The 22,655-nt window shown below is 36.1% G+C and overlaps 1 protein-coding gene across 1 annotated transcript in view; it reads right to left on the reverse strand.

Moving 5' to 3' along the window:
* The window catches only part of mad1l1 (mitotic arrest deficient 1 like 1), a 94,153-nt gene extending 82,329 nt beyond the window's left edge, over positions 1-11,824 (reverse strand). The window contains exons 1-9 of the mRNA XM_028457587.1: positions 11,691-11,824; positions 10,849-11,022; positions 10,379-10,519; positions 10,072-10,251; positions 9,859-9,983; positions 9,684-9,765; positions 9,260-9,390; positions 8,461-8,575; positions 6,720-6,781 (exon numbers count right to left, since the gene is read on the reverse strand). Of these exons, the coding sequence (XP_028313388.1) occupies positions 6,720-6,781; positions 8,461-8,575; positions 9,260-9,390; positions 9,684-9,765; positions 9,859-9,983; positions 10,072-10,251; positions 10,379-10,519; positions 10,849-10,992 (980 nt within the window). The 5' untranslated portion in view covers positions 10,993-11,022; positions 11,691-11,824. The remainder of the gene's footprint in view (positions 1-6,719; positions 6,782-8,460; positions 8,576-9,259; positions 9,391-9,683; positions 9,766-9,858; positions 9,984-10,071; positions 10,252-10,378; positions 10,520-10,848; positions 11,023-11,690) is intronic.
* Between the last annotated feature and the right edge of the window lie 10,831 nt (positions 11,825-22,655).

Below are 22,655 nucleotides of genomic sequence, written 5' to 3' on the forward strand. Positions count from 1 at the left end.
CCAATTCTCACTTTATAAAAGTGTCTTGTAGTGGTCTCTGTTGGCTAATAGGTTTTTCTTATCTTTAGGAAACAGGAGACAAAAAAGTCTCAACATATATTCCACATTATAGTCGGTCTTTAAAAAAAAAGGAGGGTGAGAAAAATGCATGAATGTGAGAGACGGGAGTTTCTATACAATGCCTGCCTGTGAAATAACGCAGTGTGATGAAGATCCTGCTGGTGTTGGTGCTACTGAACATACTGTATTTCTGCTCCAGACTCTTTCAAAGCAGACCTTGGCATGGGAGTCTAAGAAATATGAGGAAAAGCCAAGTCCTGTCCTGTCCTTGGCTGCTGCCCAGTAAACTCGGCACTCTCAGAACCTAGGTCATTTGAGTTTCTGTAGGATGGGGCACTCTCTGTACAGTGCTTTCTGCATTATACGCTTGCATGTTAGCATGTTAGTCAGCAGTAATAGTTACAAAATGACAACACTGGGATAAATGAACTAATTCATTGTTTACAGTTACAATTTGCCTTGTTTTATTTATCCATGTTTACCATTTTCGATTTGAGCAACTTTATTTTACATTTTTACACTGTATTCCAGAAATATAGTAAGCACAAATTTGCTTTTCCTTTTTTTTTAATCAGTGGCTTTGCAATCATTATGTTGGCAGTGTTACTAATTACAAGTTCATTATCTTAATTCAGTGGTGTTTTGCTTTTTTGTAGAGGTCGACCGATATGGGATTTTCAAAGGTCGATGGCGATAGCGATTTAAAAAAAAACAAAATTCAGCCAATGGCCGATAACTAAAGCCGATTTTGGAAGCCGATATATATATTTCTTAAAGCAAAATTGATTATAAAAGCCAATTGAAACACTCATATGATATAAATCTATATATTAGAAATTAAATTAAATACACCAATAGAACACTCAACATTTATTGAACTTTAAATATACTCGTAAAACAAAAAGTAGAGGACGGGTAAGTACAACAGCAATATACAATGTGCAAGTAGTCGGTTTAATCTAAATACCCGTTTTAGGTATAACATCTCACTCCTTCCCTCTGTTCACAGCCACTACCATTATGCCTAAGCTTCACACTTGTCACCATATGCACAACTACAACATCACATCTCACTCTCACTTTAAAATAATCAACTCTTCCCCACCCTTTCCATTTTCTACTTTGAGTCTCTCTTCCCTGTTCCCTTCCCCCTCACCTAGGTGTCACACTGCCCTTTCTTTTTATATTCTCCCTATAATAAAGTGTTTCTTACCCTTCCTTAAAATTATTATTATTTTTTGGCCGATTGCCTTTCTTGAAAAAAGTCCATGTATCAGCCGGTCGATATATCGGTCAACCTCTACTTCTTTGTCTTAAGTCATATTTTGAGTATTATAAAAATGTGTTCATATACAGTATATATACTGTATCCTGTGTATATATATATATATAATGTTCCTTTTTCATATATAGGCATATATATATAGGCTATCAGCCGATACATCATATATCAGCTTTTTCAAAAACCCCAATATCGGCAGCAGCTCTAAACTACCCTTATCGGTCAGGCTCTAGTAGTATTTTATATGTTACTTATTTAATAAAGTATGTATTTACTGATCCGTTGTCCTAGACTTCATTCATCATCATTCTGGGGCCGTGAGGCCCCATAGTCGTTCTTGCCTAGGGCCCCCAAGGGGTCTAGAAACGCCCCTGTATATAGTACCATACTGAATTGAAGCTTCTTTTTTTTGCATCATGTTGAATCGCATTGTATCGCACCAGTTTGCATCGTGAGAAATTTTATTGTGTGGAATTTAATCAAACAGGGAACAGGGTTGAATCGTATCGCATTGTTTCGCCTGGGGCTTCAATGTATCGAGGTGTATTGAGTCATTGTCAGTGATGGAGATTCACATCCTTACTGCAATTAGGTGCGAGGGGAAAAATATATCGGTATTGACATCGGCTATTGGCCCAATAAGCTGTAAAATATCGCCATATCTGATATCGACCAAAAAAAAATCCAACATCATGCATCACTATCGTCAGTGACAGAGCAATTTAGAAAGGACACATGCAATAGTGGTGTTTTGATAATCGCTTTGGCAGAGATGGACCCTGACAAGGATGAAGATAGTCTGCCTCAGCATAAAACAGTTGTATTGGTGATTGAATCCAGCTGAGTTAAGACTTCTTGTCGTCTTTATGAGATATTGAGAATTGTTCATTCTGGGCCCCATTCTCCCATTTGTGCTGAAGCTATTATATACGGATACAGTTTTTCTTACACGCATTCTCCCATCCAGACTCCTGACACGCCCAACATGCACAAATAGACCCAGTGCGGGTAAGTCTGTGAATGAAGGCGGTCTGATGTGCTTCATTTGCAAGGAGGCGGACTGGGCCATGATGTCATTTTTTTCGGCTGTCTGGAAATCATGGAACTTGGAGTTTTCTTAAAACTTGTAAATGTCATTGAAATCTATGAAAAAGATAAAGCACACTTAATTTGAAAAAACCTCATTTGTTAAAAAACAAATGTGTGCGGATTGGCTGCATTTTTCTCTTCGAGCCACAGTTAAAATTAGGGCTGCAAAATTAATAGAATTTTAACTATGATTAAATTACCTGATTGTTGGCAATATTTACTATTAAAATGTGGGCTCTGCTGCTTATCAAACAATTTCTCAACCAATAATTTGGTGGATTGATTTTTCACTGTGAACTCTTCATATATATATTTTTTTTTAATTTTTTTTTTTATGTAGTGCAAAAGAAATACAGATTTTTCCTAACATGATAAATAATTGTGATTATTATTGTGATTACAATATTGATCAAAATATTTGTGATTATCATTTTGGCCATAATCGTGCAGCCCTAGCTAAAATCTTTTTTCTCATGCTTAAAGGGGACATATCATGGTTTTAAATCCTTCCTTTTTAGATATAAATCATACAGTTGTGGTCTATATAAAGCGGAACTGCACTGCTTGGGTCTGAATTCCTCATTATTATAGCTCCCCAGACCCCTTTTCTGATGTGCTTCTAAGAGCAACTCGTTTTGGTACGGTCTCTTTAAATGCAAATGAGACACTTCATACCCCGCCCCCTCTCCAGGTTCAACTCCACCCTGCTCGGCCAGTAGTTTGATAGAAGAGATATGGCCATGTAGCGGCGCAGAAAAAGTTTATTCACATGTTATTTACACAACGTCAACAACGGAATACTTGTCCATCCAGCTTTACATGTTTGAGCCAGAGTCTGACCCGGCGGAGCGAGATGAAAATGAAGATGATGAACCTGCAGAACCCTAACAAGTGAGCTAACACAAGCACCGAACTAACGCGAGCGCCAAGCTAACGTCACAAAATGCATTTTAATACAGTCTTTTCGGAGACAAAAACGGCAAAATGAAATGACTAATGAAAACTTTAGACTTAAATTAAACCACGGAGGCCATATCATCAAGGATCTAAAACGAGCACACAGCGCTAACTTATGAAGACGGTGCAACTGCTAATGCTAACAAAACAATGACAGGGACGTCTTTTCATCACACTTTTTAGCGTTATTTACAGCTTACCGAAGTGCTCTGTTCATCGTCTCCAAAGATAGAAGGAATTGACCCCTCAATCAGAAAGTTTTTCGGCAAATCCTTCTTTATACTGGCGGAGGTTGCTGAAGCAGTCATCCTTGAAGTGCTGCGCGTACATTTCCATAAAAAATAAAACTCAACCAGGCACTTTGAAAAGGTTCTGATGCTGGGAGACGGTGTAATGAAGCGTGTGGGTTACTACATCCAACAACCAAACATTTTGATTTCTCCTCTCGTAACTTCTGCATCCTGGAGCTTGGACTACAAAATAAAAGCGAGAAATAAAAATGGCGGATTGCTCGAAGTGTTGGGCCTGGAGTCGATGTCCTAATTTGGCAGTTCCGCTGACGTTATTGTTCAAAAAATGTAATAGAGAATCAAAAAATCGGAACAGATTTTAAAATATGACCAAAACAGAATATAAAGATATCAACGGAGCACCTGAAGAGATTAATTTGAACTTTTCTGTGCTTCTAAACAGTCTAAATATACATCAAAATGCATTTAAGGGCTAAAAAAGTGGATTTAGCATGATATGTCCCCTTTAAGCCCTGCTTCTGTTTGTGAGTTTTCGTGTGGCTGCACTGGAAAATATTATTCATTGGAAATAAATAGAGCCAAATAACCTAATAAGATAATCAATTAATTTATTTTCCTATGGTTTTGGCTTATAATAGAAATAAAAGGTATGTCTTCATTCCAAGAGAAAAAATTAACCGACTAATGAGGTTATATTGTTAACTAAAAATTGATTAATGAATAATATATTCAAGTACCTCTAGTTATGAATCACTTTTAGATTAGTGATCAACTGATTCATCGGCCGGCCAATTTTTGAGTGTTTTTTACGTACATCTGCATTGGCGAATGCGCGCTGCTGTTTGCCGATCCGCTTTATATACAGAGCGGCTGCCACAGGCTGCTCTGCGTTGTTGGAGACAGAGGCTGCAGAGTGCAGAGCCACTCCCCCCACTAGCAGAGCGTGAAAGAAGCTCTTCAACCCCAACGGCAAGTTTTAAACTTTCAAAGCATCTTTTAACTGTTTAACTTAGCTGACGTTGTTCCGTGGTTCCGTGTTGTCGCAGTTGTATTTAACGAGCAGCTGGCTGGAGGTTTGGTGTGTGTGTTTCTCTCTCCCTCCCTCTCTGCTGCTCATTCAGTGGGGTACAAACATTACAGCAATATGAGAGCACTGCACTGAGAAGGACAGTTTTTAAAACTTTGAGAAGCAGTTTACTACTTGTTTTAATATTTATTCCAGTTATTGCTGACGCAATTTAGAACAGAAACTTCAACAGTTTGTTGCTTAATGCGCATCTGACATCATGTTGTTTTCCTCTGCTAATTTATGTTCTGGGGTTGTGTTGCAATGGACTATTATTCAAAGCAATTTTCAGGACAAGGACGACCAGTTCTCTTTCACAATATTTCATGAGCGATGTTCCACTCTATTTTACACTTGTTCTTGTTCTACATCACCTGTTTTTATTATTTGTTAAATATTTTTTACTAGGTGTCGTTCTACCAAATCTTTTTCTAATGTCAACAAATGTTCCTTTTTAAATAAAATTGAGACTTGTACCATTTGTTATTATCATTGTGTAATTTTCATGACGTAAAATGAGGGAGCAAAAGGGCAGTCCGTATCGCCATCGGCTAAGGCCAATGGATAAAAAATTGTCACCGGCCCTAAAAAATCAATATCGGTCGCTCCCTATTTTAGATGTTAATGTATCTTCTCTTAATAATGGCTGTTGTTGATCTCACACATACCAACATAATTAAGGACAGATTTTGGGCAGCATAACCATTAACACTCTGATGCAGTGCAGCATGATACTTTTAACCAACTAACCTCCAAGCTAACGGCTAACAACAGCCACTGACTCCTGGTTCGATAAACATCCTGTTCTCAGAAAAATTAGAACTTAATTTACTGCCAGTTGTTTGACTGACTAAAAAAAAACGCAGACAAATGCGACATCTGGTAAGATTTGAGAACAATTAAATTAAATAACCTTTTAAAGGTTGACAAGACAACCAGCAGATTCCTTTTGATGTACAAGACCACTTCAATAAAAAACTAAGCACTTCATTGCACTGGGTGCAATAAAAGGTGAACATTCTGATAAATGAAACACGTTTTGCTTCATTTTAGTTCAGTAAAATGTGTCGAGTGAAATAACACCTCAAACTCATTAGTGATTAATTTGGACATTTAAAAACAGCTCAAAGGAGTTTCCAAATACCTTTACTTTGGGCTGTATAAGCTTTACATGCATGACTGCCCCTTTGCAGTTGTGTAGTGCGTGACAAATTAATTTGAAATATGTATTTTCTGTATTATATACTGACGTAATGCCACAGAAACACTGATATTTAAAAGGGAAGATAAACAGTTTTAATTTTATTTACTGACATTGACAGCCGAGCTAGAATAACACATTCAGAAAGATGATGAACTGCCTTTTCAGATGACTTGATACATTACACATAGGTTGGCCATACATTTTTATAAATCTCTAAGGTCTCCTAATACATGTAAATTCACCATATGTCGACACCTGAACACATAATACCACCACACTAATACGATGTTTTACAAAGAAAAAGCTTACAAAACATTTTAAAACCCGTGAAATAGTAGCGCCTGCCTATTTTTTTCTTCCCCCTGCCGGAGGGTGTTAAACACCTCAAGCACACACGCACAAAAAATCAAAGCCAATATGTTGTGTGGATGTGTTTCATAAACTATTCTGCTAACATCACAGCCCTAGTAAATCACTAAGAAAAGGGGGTGCATGTCGGCGAGCATGTGATGGACAGGTCAATCCGTCAGATGTGCTTCACTGCTTTCTAGGGAATGTGCAATCAGCCCATCAGTTCAGTTTGAACTGAATGCACAGAGACACACAAGCAGGCAAAAAACAACAACCAGCAATACTCTGCATACTAGTAAAATGAGGCTAAAGAGGCCTGTTCATTCAGAGTGACCACAGCGCCATCTAGTGTCTGAGATGTGCATTAAATAACTTTAACACATGATTCAAATTACAAGGAAAAAACACTCATGAACAGTACTTTGAATCTTTTTTGACACAGAACAAGAATTGTCTCACCTGATGTTGAAACCAGTGGACTGGCTGACGTTTTCCCAGGCTTGGAGCTTCTCTGTGACCCTCTGTGTTTGAAAATGAAAAAAAAAAAACTTCAAGCATATTTATAATACTTAAGTTATAAACTTGGTCCAAAAATGTGCAAATTAATGGCACAATTACATATGGCTTTGATCTTTAGGATAATTACCAAAATTGTTATCATGCTGTCTTTCTTGACATCTTTCTATTGGTGAGAAAATGCTATTGAACCAAACAATGGCTAAAACAATCAATAAAATTCACATTGCTCTCAAGTGTGTGCCATTATGCCTGAGGAGAACATGCAAACTTTAATCAGAAAAACAAAAGCATGAAAAACCTATGTGAGCCAACACATAACACGATGCCAACTGACTTAAACCATTAAAGTCTGTGTAAAACAAAAATACATTTGTGTCAAAGGTTTGTCACACCACAGAAACATGTGTCATTGACCACTGAGCCAAATTTGAAAGAATTTTTGAATTTGAAAAAACTGTATATACAAATAGGTCTCAAAATCAAAAAAAAACAAACATCTCTGCTCTGAAATGCTGGGGGCGTGTCAGAGGTGCTGAAACCACACCCACGTATGGAAAGGGCACTGCCTCCGTGTATTAACCCTATGGGGTGTAGTGTCTATGGAAGAGAACAATGTGAAAGCGGCTCATGCTCCGCCCGAGTCCGAATATGTGCATCCCTCCCGGGTAAATTCAAAACTGCACCCGCTAGAGGCGAAAAACTAAATCGCAGTGCATAAAAGTGCTCATTTCATGGAAAATGTGGCACCAGTGGACACATTTTATTCCCGAGTCTGAATACGTAGTTTGTTCTCGGTTAGGGGGCGAATTGCGCCCGCTAGAAGCCGTGCAAGTTTGGTGTGCTTCAGCAGCAGGGACGTGTTCATGCTAATGCAGGTCTTGTTACGTAACACATTAAATCCAGCACACAGAAAATGGAAATACAGTTTTTGAAGCCTAACTCCACAATTAAATTATGAAATGTTGAATGTCTTTGTACATGTATTAAGGAATACATTAATGATCCATTAAGGGCGACCGTGGCTCAGGTGGTAGTGGGTCGTCTTCTGATCGAGAGGTTGGGGGTTCGATCCCAGTACCTGACTACGTGTCGAAGTGTCCTTGGGCAAGACACTGAACCGTAACTTGCTCCCAGTGGTCGACTAGCGCCTTGCATGGCAGTCCTGTCCCACTGGTGTGTGTATGTGAGAGTGATTGGGTGAATGAGCTGATATGTAAAGCGCTTTGAGACTGCTTCAGTGTGGGGATAAAGCGCTATATAAATCAAGTCCATTTACCATTTACCATTTAATATGTTTAGAAGAAAATGTCATTTGCTCTGCACGGTCTTTAAGTAATTTTACTCTGGGATAAATAAAGCATTTCTGATTCTGATACATTATCAAATGTATTCACTTTTTTCTCTTGTGATTTGTTTCCTGCATTCAAGGCTTTAACGTTAAAATTATCACAATTTTGTAATTTGATCTTTTTACTTCCTTTATCCCAGCCATGTTAGTTTGTTTAATTGTTTTGCAAAAAAAACAATTGCAAAACAATAGTGTAATTTTAATGAAACCATTTCACAACTAAAGAAAATACAGTAAATGAGTTGGCTTATCAAGTAGAAAAACACCACTGACTATGTTATCAATATGGCAAACATTAAAAGATGGCTGTGAATCTTCCTTATAACATTTTACCTCTTTCTCCAGCTCCATATTTATCAACTCTTCTTTGATTTTCTCCATCCTCTCCAGCTTCCTCCGCAGCCCTTCCACTTCCTCCTTCAAAAGGCTGCAGTTCTCTCGACTCTCCCTGAAAAAAATAGAAAAAGCATCACGCAGACTATAATTATGACAGCTCACTTTACAATTCTGTCAACATTCACTTGCAGATAGTTTGAAAATCGACAAGCATGTAATTAAACAGGAAAAGCACACTTAGTGGGAAAAATTTAAATAAGTAACTTAAAATGCACAACATTATTCTGATACAGGACCTCACATTACACTCAGTTTGAGGCAAGATGAAAATATTTCTAGGCACAAAGTTAATTCACAAAAGTGTTCCTGATACCAATGCATGACTACTCAGCACAACACATGTAAAAGTTGTTTTGTTATTAGAAAGTGCAGTCTTACTATGGAAATTTACACATTGTATATTCACGTATTACGTTTAAATGTTACATTTGTCATTTTATCATTTTGCGGTTACATTTAGAAATATCTTATTTAATAAAAAAGCTAACATAAAAAAATAAAACATTTTTTATATATAAATAAGTGATGCCTTTTTTTTCTTGCAGCTATCACCTAATTTTCTACAAATGTGATTATCATTCCTTTCATGAATGCATTTCTTTGCCACATCATTTCCTGAAACCTCAATGTATTTGCTGCCCTGCATGCTAGCATGAAAGGAATAATCACCGTTGTGTGAAAAAAAGCGTGTAAAGAGAAATATTGGACTCTCGAAGTGACTAAACTTATTTTTGACCTAAGAAAGGCGTTATCATCCCTCAGGAGCTTCACTTCCTTTTCCAGATCGGGAACTTTGGCCACCTCGGACTTCACGGTTTTAACAATGGCAATGTCCTGTTCCTGAAGGACCAGTCGTCTCTCCAGCTCCTATCGGAACAAAGACAAAGAAAGGAGCATATTAAGAAAAACCCTAACAAAATATTCAGATTAAAGGATCTTCTAAGATAAACATATGAATATATGATGAATGTTGGTCATACACCCAGGCCAGCATGATAGATAACTATTTACACAGTTCATTATGCCAAACATTCTTGAAAAAAAAAAAACTAGGGTTGAAAATATTACTCATAGCACACACAAACAACACTACAACGCTATAACTGGAGTAAATGTGAGCATGTTGTGATTCAGTTCATAAGTGTGCAAGCTTAACAAACCTTAATCTTAAATAAATGATCTGCACAAGATGACTCTGCAGCTTGAAGATTTTGGCAAAGTTGAGACACTTCATGGTATTTCCTGACAGCAGATAGAAGTGTGTGGTTAGTATCTGTATCCGTTAGCATGAAAGAGCTAGCACATAGCTACTTGGTAGTCTGTGTGCGTCTGCACCTGCGCTGTAAGTCGAGCTGTTCCTGCAGTTCCTGAGTCTCCAGGGTCTGAGCAGATATTGTTGAGTCTTGGTTTCGAATCTTCATCATCAGCTCTCTGCTCTCATCCTTCAAGGAGCTGATGGTCTGGGAAGGAATTACAGACGTAAGCCATCATAAGCTGAGCAACATGACCAGTGTAGCAAAGTACAAGAGCATGTTTTCTGGCTAAAACCTGGTTTGCTGCATTAAGTTTAGCATCTCGCTCTTCCAGTTTCTTCTGCAGGCCTTCAAGATTCTTCCGAAGATTGCGATTTGCCTCTTCCTGCTCTGACAAGTTCTTTGCTGCCTCGGTTTCTTTATTCTCCAGCCTTTTGATTCGTCCTAAAAGCTCCTGGTTTTGATCTACCTGGTGCTGATTTGAAACATTTAAAAAGTTAATTAAGGCATAGTAATCAACATTAGTCGCCATTAAATAAAAAAATACTCAAAACCAGACCATTTAATAGGAGAAAGTTTTAGAAAAAGGACGTGGGCTCTACCTCCAAATCTCGTGCACTGTCAGAAGCCATCTTTTCAAGCTCAAAACGAGCTTTTTTGTGACTCATCTCGATCTGTTTCTTTTCCAGGTCCAGCTGCAAGTAGCGGTTTTTGGACTGCACCTTTTCTGCAGCTTCCAATAGCTAAAATAGAATACAATAGAATCCTTCTAATGTCATTGCACAAGTACAATGAAATTGCACAATAACATTCAACTACACTGCAGTGACTCAAGCCAAACAGACACAATCATCATAAATATCAACATTGGGTATGGTAAAAGTCTGTCAGTATAAAAAGTTAATCATTATTAAAGTGCATGGGTATTGAATATTTTTAAAAAGAAAATTAAAAAAAGGCAGTATTTAAATTTCCATATTTTAGTTGTGATGTAAAACAAAGAGTGTGGATCATTGCTCAGGTCTGACATGTTTCCCGTCAGCATTATGTTCATCCACACACACTAACGTACCTCCATTCTGCGTTTGTACTGACTCTGCAGATTTCCACTCCCTGCTGAGCTTTCAGACAAGCGTTGAGGGAGTTCAGGGCGGTTGATGAAGGAATTAAAAGACTTTAAGGTGGTTATCACAGCGGTGTCATCGTCCAAATCCATTTTGAAAGATGAAGTTTCAGCAGCAACTTCCTGATAACATAAATAACTAGAAATGTCAAAAGGAATATCCATTTTTTTTTGAAAATGTAATGTTCGTACACATGCATATGTATCAATGACGGGATTTCACAGCATGATATTTCATAAAATGTGTCATCGGGGAAAGTTTGCATGAATATGTCTATATATATTGTACAGGACTATAATATAACTAAAATAATTCATTTTCCAAAACAGCAGTCACACCACATTATGTTTTGACAATTTGAATAACAGTAATTTAGTAAATAACATTTAAAAGAAAAAACTAAGTGAGCGCATATACACTAAGTTACTAGATATTTGGTATCTTTTAAGCATTTAAACATTTGAAATAATAAAAAAATGCAGTTGGACAGAATATTCAGGTGTGACGTCATGGACTTATTTGCAAGCATATAATGAAAGATGTCCCTATTTGCACAACAATTACATTTAAACTGTATAACAAGCTGCATGAAGACTTCACGTCGTATTTATCCAGTTAGACACAGACATGATATGGTGCTGGTGCTTGGAAAAGTCCTTAACTTTGTTGTGAAAGAGTAACTGTCCTCTGTTGACCATGCGTCACGTTACTGTACTGTCATTTGTCACTAGCACAAACTAACAGCGAAACAACAATCATGAAAAGTCATTTTACGTGCTTTTGAACCGACCTCAAAGCTGGATATTTGCACAAGAGACCCTTTCAAACACCGTTGATTAGCTCGGTGATGCTAACGATTAGCTGCACACAGCGCCTTCACAAACTCAGGAATCTCTCCATTTGAACAAGAACAGGAAGAGCGGATCATAATGATCTATTTAGATCTCGCGAGACTTTTCTTCTTCTTTGTTGTTTAACCGCGGCTTGTATTCATTTGCAGTTGCATTACCGCCTCCTGCTGTTGTAATTCACTCTCATTTTGAGACTTTCTTTTTTTTTTTTTTTTTCTTTTTTTTTTCAAGTATACTAATGTACACAGAAAAAACTAAATCTGCCAGGGGGTAGACCACAATATACAATCGCATGAATATGCAATTTCAAATATATTGTATTTTGAACAAATACTTATAGTTTTCAAAGCCTTTTTGTTATTAGAGCCTTCCAAAATCTTCATATAGGAAAGAGTGTCACTATAAAAAAAGAGGCGATTCCGAATCCATTGATTCCTAGTGACATAACTGGGATTTTCAGTCTTTTGTCATCAATAACTGCATTGATTGACATTATTTATACAGTACACAGTCATATGTATGTGTATATACAATTAAGTACTTCCATAAATATATATATATTTTTTTTTTTTTTTTTTTTTTTTCTAATGTAAATTCGTATTAATAATTAGTGTAAACAGCTTACCTGCTTTTTTTTTACGTCGTTAAGGCCAACATTATATTGGTTAAAAAATGTGTTAATATGTATTGTATACAGGATATATTGCTTTGATTTTTGTTTAATTTAATTTAAAAAAAAAAAAAAAAAAAAAAAAGGGGGGGATCATTAAAAAACACCACATCCAGACAGGACACATTGAAAACATATTTATTATGTTCATACATATATAAAAAAAGACATTATATTTTTTTACTATGCACTTATGTACCAAGATAAATTCATTAAATAAATGTTTTACAAAGTCAGAAACATTAATAACTTTGCAGTTTACTCTGCTGTATGGGGATGCTCCACTCTTTCCGAAAAAGCAGGGAAAATGTATGGCTTCCCAACCGAAGAGAAAGAAATTGTTAGCCAAAGTCAGCAGGAGCAATCTAAAAAATAAGAAATAAAAAAATCAGGAGAAAAAAAAATCTGTGAGGCGATCATATTCAAACACTTCATTTGCACTTTTTCCACAAACACAATTGAAAAGCTTATTGTTTTATAAAAAAAAAAGAAAAAGAAGATATGTACCTTATGTGGGTAGATGAAACTGTGTGAAGTAAAATCTGTGTATCTGCTATTGATTCATTGATTTTCTAAAAAGAATTTAGATTTTTTATTTTTATTTTTTTGAACATGAAAACAACAACAGTGTACCTCACAAAGAAAAAAATGATAATAATAGTAATAAAAAATGAAAATACAAAAAATAAAGATAAAAATGCAAATCTACTCAATTAGCGGGGGATAATCCACTAACATGCCTTAATGCACACGTTAATGGGTTTAGATACGCTGATAATAATAATAATAATAATAATAATAATAATAATAATAATAATAATAATAATAATAATAATAATAATAACAACAACAACGTCTTACTATTCAAAAGTGCATCACAAACCGTCTAATCCGCTATAGCTTCATTGGCTACAATAGTAAACTGATCACTTCCGGGAACAATTGTGAGGCTCCATGAGCCGCCATTGCTGTAAAAAAAAAATCAAACCATTAGAGTGAACGGAGTTGTCACAACTCTCTCTATATATTGCTCTGGATTTTCCCTTTCACCCCACAACCATGAAAAAGTAGCAAACAGGCTAAAAATGGATGGATTTTCCCTATCAGTTGTTAACATTTGTGTCCAATCTTTCCACACTCCAGAATGTAACTCATTTCCTCTGATACCAACTCTTGTCATGTCCTCCATCATCTAATTTCTCCTTTCATTACAGTAACACATAAGCAACACATGGATCACTATTGTTGGGGAATTGCATGTTTCACAGAGTCCTGTTGGATTACAAAGACATGTTGTAGTGTCATCAAACTTACAACACACATAAATGAACTCCTCTTGATTATACTACAACACTAAGTTTCAATAAATGTGCTTTAGGTTTTACAATTTGCTTTCATACAATTTCAGGGTTTTCTTTATAATTATCAATAAAGTCACTACTATAGGCTGCAGGGTCTCAAAAACATCATCACATATACTCCATATCATATTGTTTACACTACAGCTCTAGATTTGGGAATTTTTGCTTGAGGATTTCTTTTACCTATAGAAAAAACAACATAATTTATCTCTTATACATTGTTTAGTAGCAGTACTTCATTTGGACAGTAGGGGTCTCTTTTAAGCAATACTAATATGACTGCCTCATGGCCACTGCCTTGCAACCAATCAGATAAAAGATGCTTAGTGCATGTGATTAAGCACTAGCCAATCATGAGCAGCCATCTATTAAGGTCAGTGCAGCAATACCTTTTGAGTGATCAGTGAGGAAAACATACTTTTTTGAAGAGATAAGAAGTTCATCAGTACTTTTCCCTTTCATTCATTTGGAAATATGCACATGATTTCACTGGTAAGAACAATTCTTTTGTTTTTCCTTGTCATTTGAATACTTGTTATCAATATGCTATGCTTGTATGCTTGGTGAGTATTGAATTTGTGTTGTGACTTTGTATCCAATTGATTTTCTGACATAGTCTTTAAGCTGTCTACAGCCACATTTTGAATTGTTTTTCACATTAGAAATTCTTGTTATTGACTAACAAAAAAGCTGTTTCTTATTAATTTTGCATCAAGTTATATTTTGATAGATCTAATAACTGTTGGTGAAAATTGTAGTTTTTCTTTTCTTTCTTTTTTTAATCCTTTTTAATCCCTGTCCTAAGTCTTTAAGACAGAAATCACATAATGTCCATGAAAGGTTTCAGCTTTTCCTTTCCCTAGGCTACAGGCCTTTAATTGGAGACAATGGGGAGAGTAAAAAAAAGAAAAAAGGAAAGATTTATGGGCAAATGCTAGTGGAATAGCATCCCTGGTCAAATGATTGAAGACTAAAAACATTAGAAGCCAAAAGACAGATTATTCTTCAGAAATACAGTCAGAAATTTCTTTATTCCTATTTGATAAAGGTGATCCAAAAAAATGCCATTGGCTCTGGGTAGTTTGGACCAAAAATCAGAGGAGTCAGGGATTTGATAAGCCCACAACAGGAAAAGTCAAAAGGACAGGAAGATATAGACGAAGTAGAAAAAGAAATCATGGGAGAAAGAAAACTAAAAAAAGAACAAGAAAAGTCACGTCAGAAAAACAATCAAGCAGGAGACAATGTCACCGATGAAGACGCGAAAAACTGTGAAGAAGATGACAAACAAACTGAAGCCCAATTTTAACAAAACATAGACCAATGGATGAAGCTGCCAGTGGTATGAAAAAAGATCACCATTACAATAAAACAAAAGAAATGGCAGAAAATTCTTCCTCGTTAAGGTTTAATGAAACTGAGAAGACCTTGAACCAATATTTTATACAACAGCTTCCTGCTGTACTCTTGCTTTCAGCACATCAAACCAACTCACAGCCGAAAAATCAAAAGCCCATATTTGAATATTAGTGCAGTTTGTACTTTTCCTTCCTGCAATATACATTTTTAAATGAAAAGAAAGCCGTTTGGAAACACAACATCTAAAATATCTGTTCCACAAAGGGGAGAAATAAAACATAAAAAAGTCAGAGGAAATTTAGACCAGTAGTGTATATAGAATAAGAGGGAGGATTGCAAGGGAGTGAGTCAACTTTTCTTTTCCAAACTAACAAAACACTTGTTGCTGAACTTATTTCTGGAAACATAACCTGAAGTCTGAATAAGAGTGTTCTGAAAGTCATTAGGTCAGAATTCAGCAAAAGTAGAAGAATTAATGATGATGTGTTCATGCAAAATGTACATCACACCAAAAAATCACCAAGGAATGTGACATTTTGTGTACATCTGTATACAGAAACTGGGATCAGCATTATTGTACAACATCTGAGAAATAAGACTCACTGGCCTTGTACCGAGATGCTACAGGTAATGTTGCATCCAAAGTTCCAGGTCAGACCAGGAGACTTCTTTATTATTCTCTCACTCTTCCTGGAGGTGGTTGGGATGCACCTCCCCTTCCATTCTGTGAGATGCTCACTAATGAACACTCAGTACCACCCATCACATTCTGGCTTATACAGTTTCTCTGACACCTGTCACAATACACAATACACAAAGTTCATCAGGTTGAAACCGACTAGAGTTGGGCACTAATAAATAGTGTTCTTCTGTCCTCCAACAAGGAGAGCATTTTCATCTACCTGGACAGGGCATTTGCTATTTGTTCATGACAGATAACATGGAAGGACATGAATATGTTCAACGTGTTGCACATGTGAAGAAAAGAGCTTTTGCAACCTTTGCATTTGCCAGGTTGCAAAACACAAGATTGGACTGATACCCTCAACATCTTCCAGTCACTGTGCAGTGTTTCATGTTGAAAACACAATAGCAATAGTCTCCTTCTTAATCTGAAAGTCATGCAGGTATTAATAAAGAAAGGAAAGACACCTGACAAGGATAAGCCAGAGAAGTTGGAGGACAGCCAACTTGCTCAGGAGGAAGATGATGAAGAAAAAAGAAAAGCCTTATTATTGGCTGATCTCCTGAAGGAGGTCAAACATAACCTTGGAAAAGAGGATGTCCAAGCTCAATTTACTGGTAATCCATATTACTGCCCTGGCATTGTTGACATCCTTTTTGAAAGCTACCTGGGAATTCTTTCACTTTGGAGTGGACTGTTGTTGGGAGATTTGAAAAAGTATGCATCAGACAAGGATGAAAATAACTTTGGTTCAAGGAAAACAAAGGACACAAACTGCCATGTGGAGAGATGGCTTGGTATCATCAAGCACTCAATCCTAAAAAAGCAGAGATGGCTGACACCAGCCAAATGCCTTATAAAAATATATGGCACTCTGCTGGGAAGGTACTGAGAACACACCTTGTTTTATGTTCTCACTGAAAAGTTAATCTTCAAACAAGGGAACTCAAAAGACATCACATAATCTAAGGAAGGTTGGGCAAAGAGAGAAGGGGACAAGCCCCACACTGGAATCTCCAAATATTTCACAACTCCATCAACTGTTCCTGTTCCAAAGAGAGCAAAATCTGCTCAAAACACTGGCAAAGGTCAGAAGACAAAGGATAGGAGGAGCAGCAACAAAACAGTCACAAGTGAAGAGACCAAGCTTTCAAAAGAGGTACGTTTTGCTGATTTATAAATATAGCAGCTGATACATTTCTATTCATTGTAATTTTAAAGCCTGGATTATGGCAGTGAGTGAATAAGCTTTTATTCAAATGACTTGGTGAATGATGTTTAAAGTTATAACAGTTTTGTTATTCATAGGTGGACTGTCTTGGTAACAGCAAACTAACTGAAGTTGTCCTTTCTGTTGTGAGAAATAATGACCAGAAGCTGAAGGTCACCCTCTGACAGAGGGAATTTCAGAGTTTGAGGCCTCACAAACTTCTGATAGGAGAGGTAAGCTTGTTTACTTGTTAAACGTAGTTATGTACAATTGTTGTGCTTTAATGATTTTGAATTAGATTTCCTTGTCAGAAAGTCTTGAGTGTGACATTTAGATCAACTAATCATTTCTAAAAAGTACAATCTATTTTTAAACATATTGATACTTACTGTATTACATTTTGTTTCTAAATCACCTGTTATGTTATCTTAATCAATTTCCTACAACCTCTTTAAAAGGTAATTGAAGTTTACACAAGAGTAATTCTCAATACAAAGGATCCTGCTGACCAGTTGTACCAATGAAATCACAGCACCATGAGTGCAAGAGAGCAGGTGGCCAGGCAAGGGTTAAAAAGTGTGCGTACAACTCTCAATATCTAAAATAAAAGGCTGTGTGTCATGCTGCAACAGAATTGGTTGAATTTTAATGTACACATTATTGTGTTTTATTGGCCTTAATGTGATAACTGATAATATTCCTTTTAATTAATACATGTGAAAAGGCAAATTTCCCCTTTTGGGTTGCTCCACCTGAGAAATGCACTTACTGTATTCTCTGTCGATGGCTTGTTTTTTATCCTGGGCATATCACAAAACAAGAAGTAAATCAAACGTATTCCCCATAAACACTTTTTGTAGGTGCTCTGGAGGTTTGTGGTGAGTATACAAGTACTTGTGTATTCCTTAAGGCTCTTTGTATAACTGTATTGCAATTGCAAAAACACATCTACCTGTTCTCTAGTTATTTGGAGTTTTAAATGTTTTGTTTCTTCATGTAAATACCTAACAAATCTCAATTATTTTAGATTCCAAAATTTTGTTTTATTTTACATATTACTTATGTTACTAATACAGTGTGATGAAGCTATATAAGAAGCTGTACAGTATATGCGTTTTATACTAGAATGTTTAATAAAAGTTTTTTTCTTTTTTTTTTTTCTCAATTGAGTTAAAGATGTAAGATGTGTCTTTTGATTTGCCATATGGCAAAATAAAAATCAACACAGTTTCCAAGCTATGTCTTAGTATTGCTTAAAAGAGTACTGCTACTAAAAAATGTATAAGAGAGAATTTATGTTGTTTTTTGTATAGGTAAAAGAAATCCTGAAGAAAAAATTCCCAAATCTAGTGATGTAGTGTAAACAACATGATATGGAGTATATGTGATGATGTTTTTGTGACCCTGCAGCCTATGGTAGTAAAGAAAACCCTGAAATTATATGACAGCAAATTGTAAAACCTAAAGCACATTTAATCAAACTAAGTGTTGTAGTATAATCAAGAGGAGTTCATTTATGTGAGCTGTGAGTTTGATGACACTACAACATGTTATAGTGTAGTTATTGCTTATTTTACTACTTAATTGAATGATAAAATATCACTAAAATTAGTAAGTAAATCCACGTGAGTCGCCTACTTTATATGATGCAGAATATCTTAAAAGGCATTCACTCTATTACCATCATTGACTCTTATCAAGACTGGTGCCCTATCCAGAGTGTACCCCCACCTAATGCCCTGTGTGAATCAAAGATAGGCACCGGCAGACCCTGGGGGTCAGAAAAACAGGAACAAGTGGGTCAGAAAATGGATGGTGGATGGAAATGTAGAGTTTGTCATTTGAAGAGCTTTAAGTGGCAAAGTAGAGAACTATAGTTAACTTAAGTTAATTTTTAATAGTTTTTTTTTTTTGTTTTTTTTTAACACAGAAGTGTAGGTATCAGTTTTATTGACAGATTTTCACAGTGAAATGATTTTTGCGGTTTTTGTATCATTGCTGTTTTTACTGTCAAGCGTGATGGAGATGACATTTTGACAGAGCAGCAGAGGGATGATCCAAACAACCTGGGTTCCTCCTGGGACCTGCCTCATCTGAATGTGCAAATTCGCTATTGGTTGTTCCAGCAGCTTCTGCAACGTGCGGCGAGACTAGTTGAAAATTGACTTTATTATGTTTCATATCTTTGTAATTTGTCTATATATTTTTTTTTTAACTTTTAATGTCAAACTATATTTTACAGGTAATTGGACACAGACTTAGCCAGATAAAGCAAATCAAGAAAGGACTAAAACAAACAAAAGTGTTTAACTTACTCAAAGAAATGCCTGACACAGCTCAAATTCTGCACCCACTGCTCAGGTGAGAAGGAAGCACTTTGTGTGTTCTCAATTAAAAATATTAATGTATTTCAATGAACATTGTAGGATATTACACAGTATTTTATTTTGTTTTTTTCATCTGTTATTTTCAAAAATCTCATCTGCCATAGGTATCTATAGGGACAGTATTGATGAATTTATAAAACCTGAAGTTCACTAACAGGCTGTAAGACGTGATCAAATCAGGACTAAAACAAATGGTCCAAGTATCTGGTTTACACTGTGCAGAGGAATTTATACTATGGATAAAAAGGTCAACTTGAAGCTAATGTCATTTAAAGAATGTACAAAGCTGTTTTGCACTGATGTCAGCTCTACAAACAGTGGTTATAAAAGTATACATTTTAAAGGTAATTTTCTTCTTTAACTATTTCCTCCGTCTGATGGAAGCACTGGTCAATTCTAATTGTAATTGTGAAATTGATAATTACAGTTATGGCGTAATTATAATTGTAATATTACAAATTTGTTGCTGTCGTAATTGTAATGAAATTGTATGTGGTTAGATAATTGACTTCGTAATTGTAATTGCCCTGAAAAAGTTGTCAATAATAATTTAACGCAAAACTGGGGAACCATGTTACAGGTGTCTGTACAGTTCTTCACATATGTAGTGAATAATTATTAAAAAAACATAGCAAGCTTTCTCACATTTTACCATTGGAAAAAAAATTAAAATCGAGGGGTATACTGACACAACTGGCTCAGACAGCCACACTAAACATATTAAAACCAGTATTTTCATTGATTAGGAAGCGTAACAAGGTAGCCAATAGATTGGAATGAAATTATTTGATTTGTTTTTAGTGTATTTTACACCTGATTTAGGAAAAAGCTAACACAAGAGGAAGGTTGACTTTTTTTAGGTTATTTATGTGAGGCTCAGCAACTGTGATTAATTGTAATTTAAATTTAGTAATTGAGAACATAATTCTAATTGACTTTCTGAGGATAAAAAAAACAATTGCTATTCAATTGTAATTGTAAAAATGCTGGTCACTGTAAACGCAAATGAATTGTAATTGACCATGGATAATTGAAAATGTAATTGTAACTAAAAAATATAATTGACACCAAACCCTGTCCAAAGGTAACAAATAGTCCCATTCATTTAGGTTTGTAGAAACCATTAAAAGAAACAGTGAGGCAATCTTTTAGTGGATATAAAATTAACTGCTTAAACGGAAAACAAAAAGCCTTTTCAGTGATAGCTAAAAAAAAAATAAAAGGCTGTCAGATTGTGTGTTCTGCATTTGTGTGTCGTACCTTCTCCTTTTTAAAGTCTAGGTCCTTGCTGATGGTGGATAGTAGTTTGCACAGAACCTCCAGGGACTCATTGTCATGGTTTTTAAGACGCTTTATGATAGTCGTGTATGACGACCTCTGCGTGCATTTTAAGTTGAAATAACTCGCCAAGGAACTTGATATTGCCAAGCGAGCGTCTCCTGGCCATATCTTTAGAATCTTCTAACTCTTTCCGGAGACGCTGCTTCTCTTCCTCCTGTAAGGAAACGTAAAAAGAAAAATCAATGAAAAACATTAAACGACATGATTTCAGTTAAAGGATAATAAATACCAAGCACATTACCCCAGAGACTGCGTCTAATTATTTTTGTTTTGTAATTGTTGAATGCTTCTTTTGCATGTATTATTGGAAAATGTAACTTACTTGAATGTTATTTATGTTGGGCATATAAGCATTTTTGCTTTTGCCTCTTTTAGTCCTGTTGTATTGTGGTTTATGTTTGAATATTTTTTTGTTAGACTGAAACTAACAAATAAACTGGGGGAAAAAAGAATGTAGGCTTGACCAACGTGTAAATAAAGCTGCTTTGACATTAATACTAGTAATTATTATAACGACTTACACCAAAAACTCACCTTTAGGCTGATCCAACAGTTAGCCTGTGTGAAAATTCTCCTGCTTCTACTGGGACTGCTCTTACTGGTAATGTTCTAAGTGCACCTCTATAGACAGACCCTCAGAGCACTCCACTGAATTCTTTCCCATTCTCACCCCATTTGTACCAATTATGCTTCTGATCCATAGACCTTACCCCCAAAGTCAAGCTTCTACCTGACTAGTGCTGTGTAGATGATTTAGCTACTGTTTGTTCCCCATTCATCCCTGCCAGACAGCTCATTACCTTTATCACTTTCCTTCATTTATCCTCCACCTGCCTCCCATGTTTTTATTGCATCGGTGTGTCCCTGGGAATTTGAAACTGTCCACTCGCTCTAAATGATTAACTCTCACATCATCCCAAACCTTAGTTATATCACACTTCAATCTGCTGGATGCCCCTTATGTCCTTGTGATACAATCCCTCTTTTCCATAGTTACTCTATCATCTGAGAACAAAGAGCTTCCTTTGCCTCCTGATGTATTAAATAATAAATATTATTTATCAGAACTGAAAACAGGGCTGGTTGATAGTTTCCCACCAACTTTAACTTGTATTGTCATTTCTCTGTGAAAGTCCATCACTCCCCTTGACTTCCATCCTGTGCAGATTTATCATGATAGCCCCTCCCTCCACATCATAAGCTTTCTATACGTCAAAGGATACTGCTGTCACTGCTTCTCTGTTCACATGCCCCTTTCTGGTCTCACCCTTTAAACATAATCTAAACACCCTAACAGCCTGAATGAGTTCCTTTGCTTAAAACACACACACACACACACACACACACACACACACACACACACACACACACTTCTTGCATTATAGATAGATCATTGTATCATTGTTACTTTCTACTACAGGGATTCTCAACCTTGGGGTCAGGATCCCATTTGGGGTCATGAGACACTGGGAGTTATTTAGCAACTAATCACAATTAAAAAAAAGTGTGTAAATTTTTCAATGTTTTGACCAGATTCAGAACAATATATATATTGTTTTTGTTTTTTATTAAAGTGATGATAAGTTGTATCGATTTACATAGCTATTTAGTTTATATTAAAAACCGGCAAACTATTGAAAGTACATTATGTGTTACTTTTCTTTTCTTTCTGTTTTTGACTTGATTAACGTCATTGTGTTTATTACACCAGCAATGAAAGTCACCAGTTTAGTCTTCTATGCCCATACCATGTTCTTCTGTGTCTTTTCTATCCTTGTTCTTTCCTATTTGTAACTTGCTTTTACCTGCTTAACCAACTTCACTGCACTTTAATGCCACTTTGCACCCTCCATATGCTGCACAGTGGGAGCTTCAACTGTTCATGGGCTGC

This window comes from Gouania willdenowi, chromosome 1, assembly GCF_900634775.1.
Source record: "Gouania willdenowi chromosome 1, fGouWil2.1, whole genome shotgun sequence".
Taxonomy (NCBI): domain Eukaryota; kingdom Metazoa; phylum Chordata; class Actinopteri; order Blenniiformes; family Gobiesocidae; genus Gouania; species Gouania willdenowi.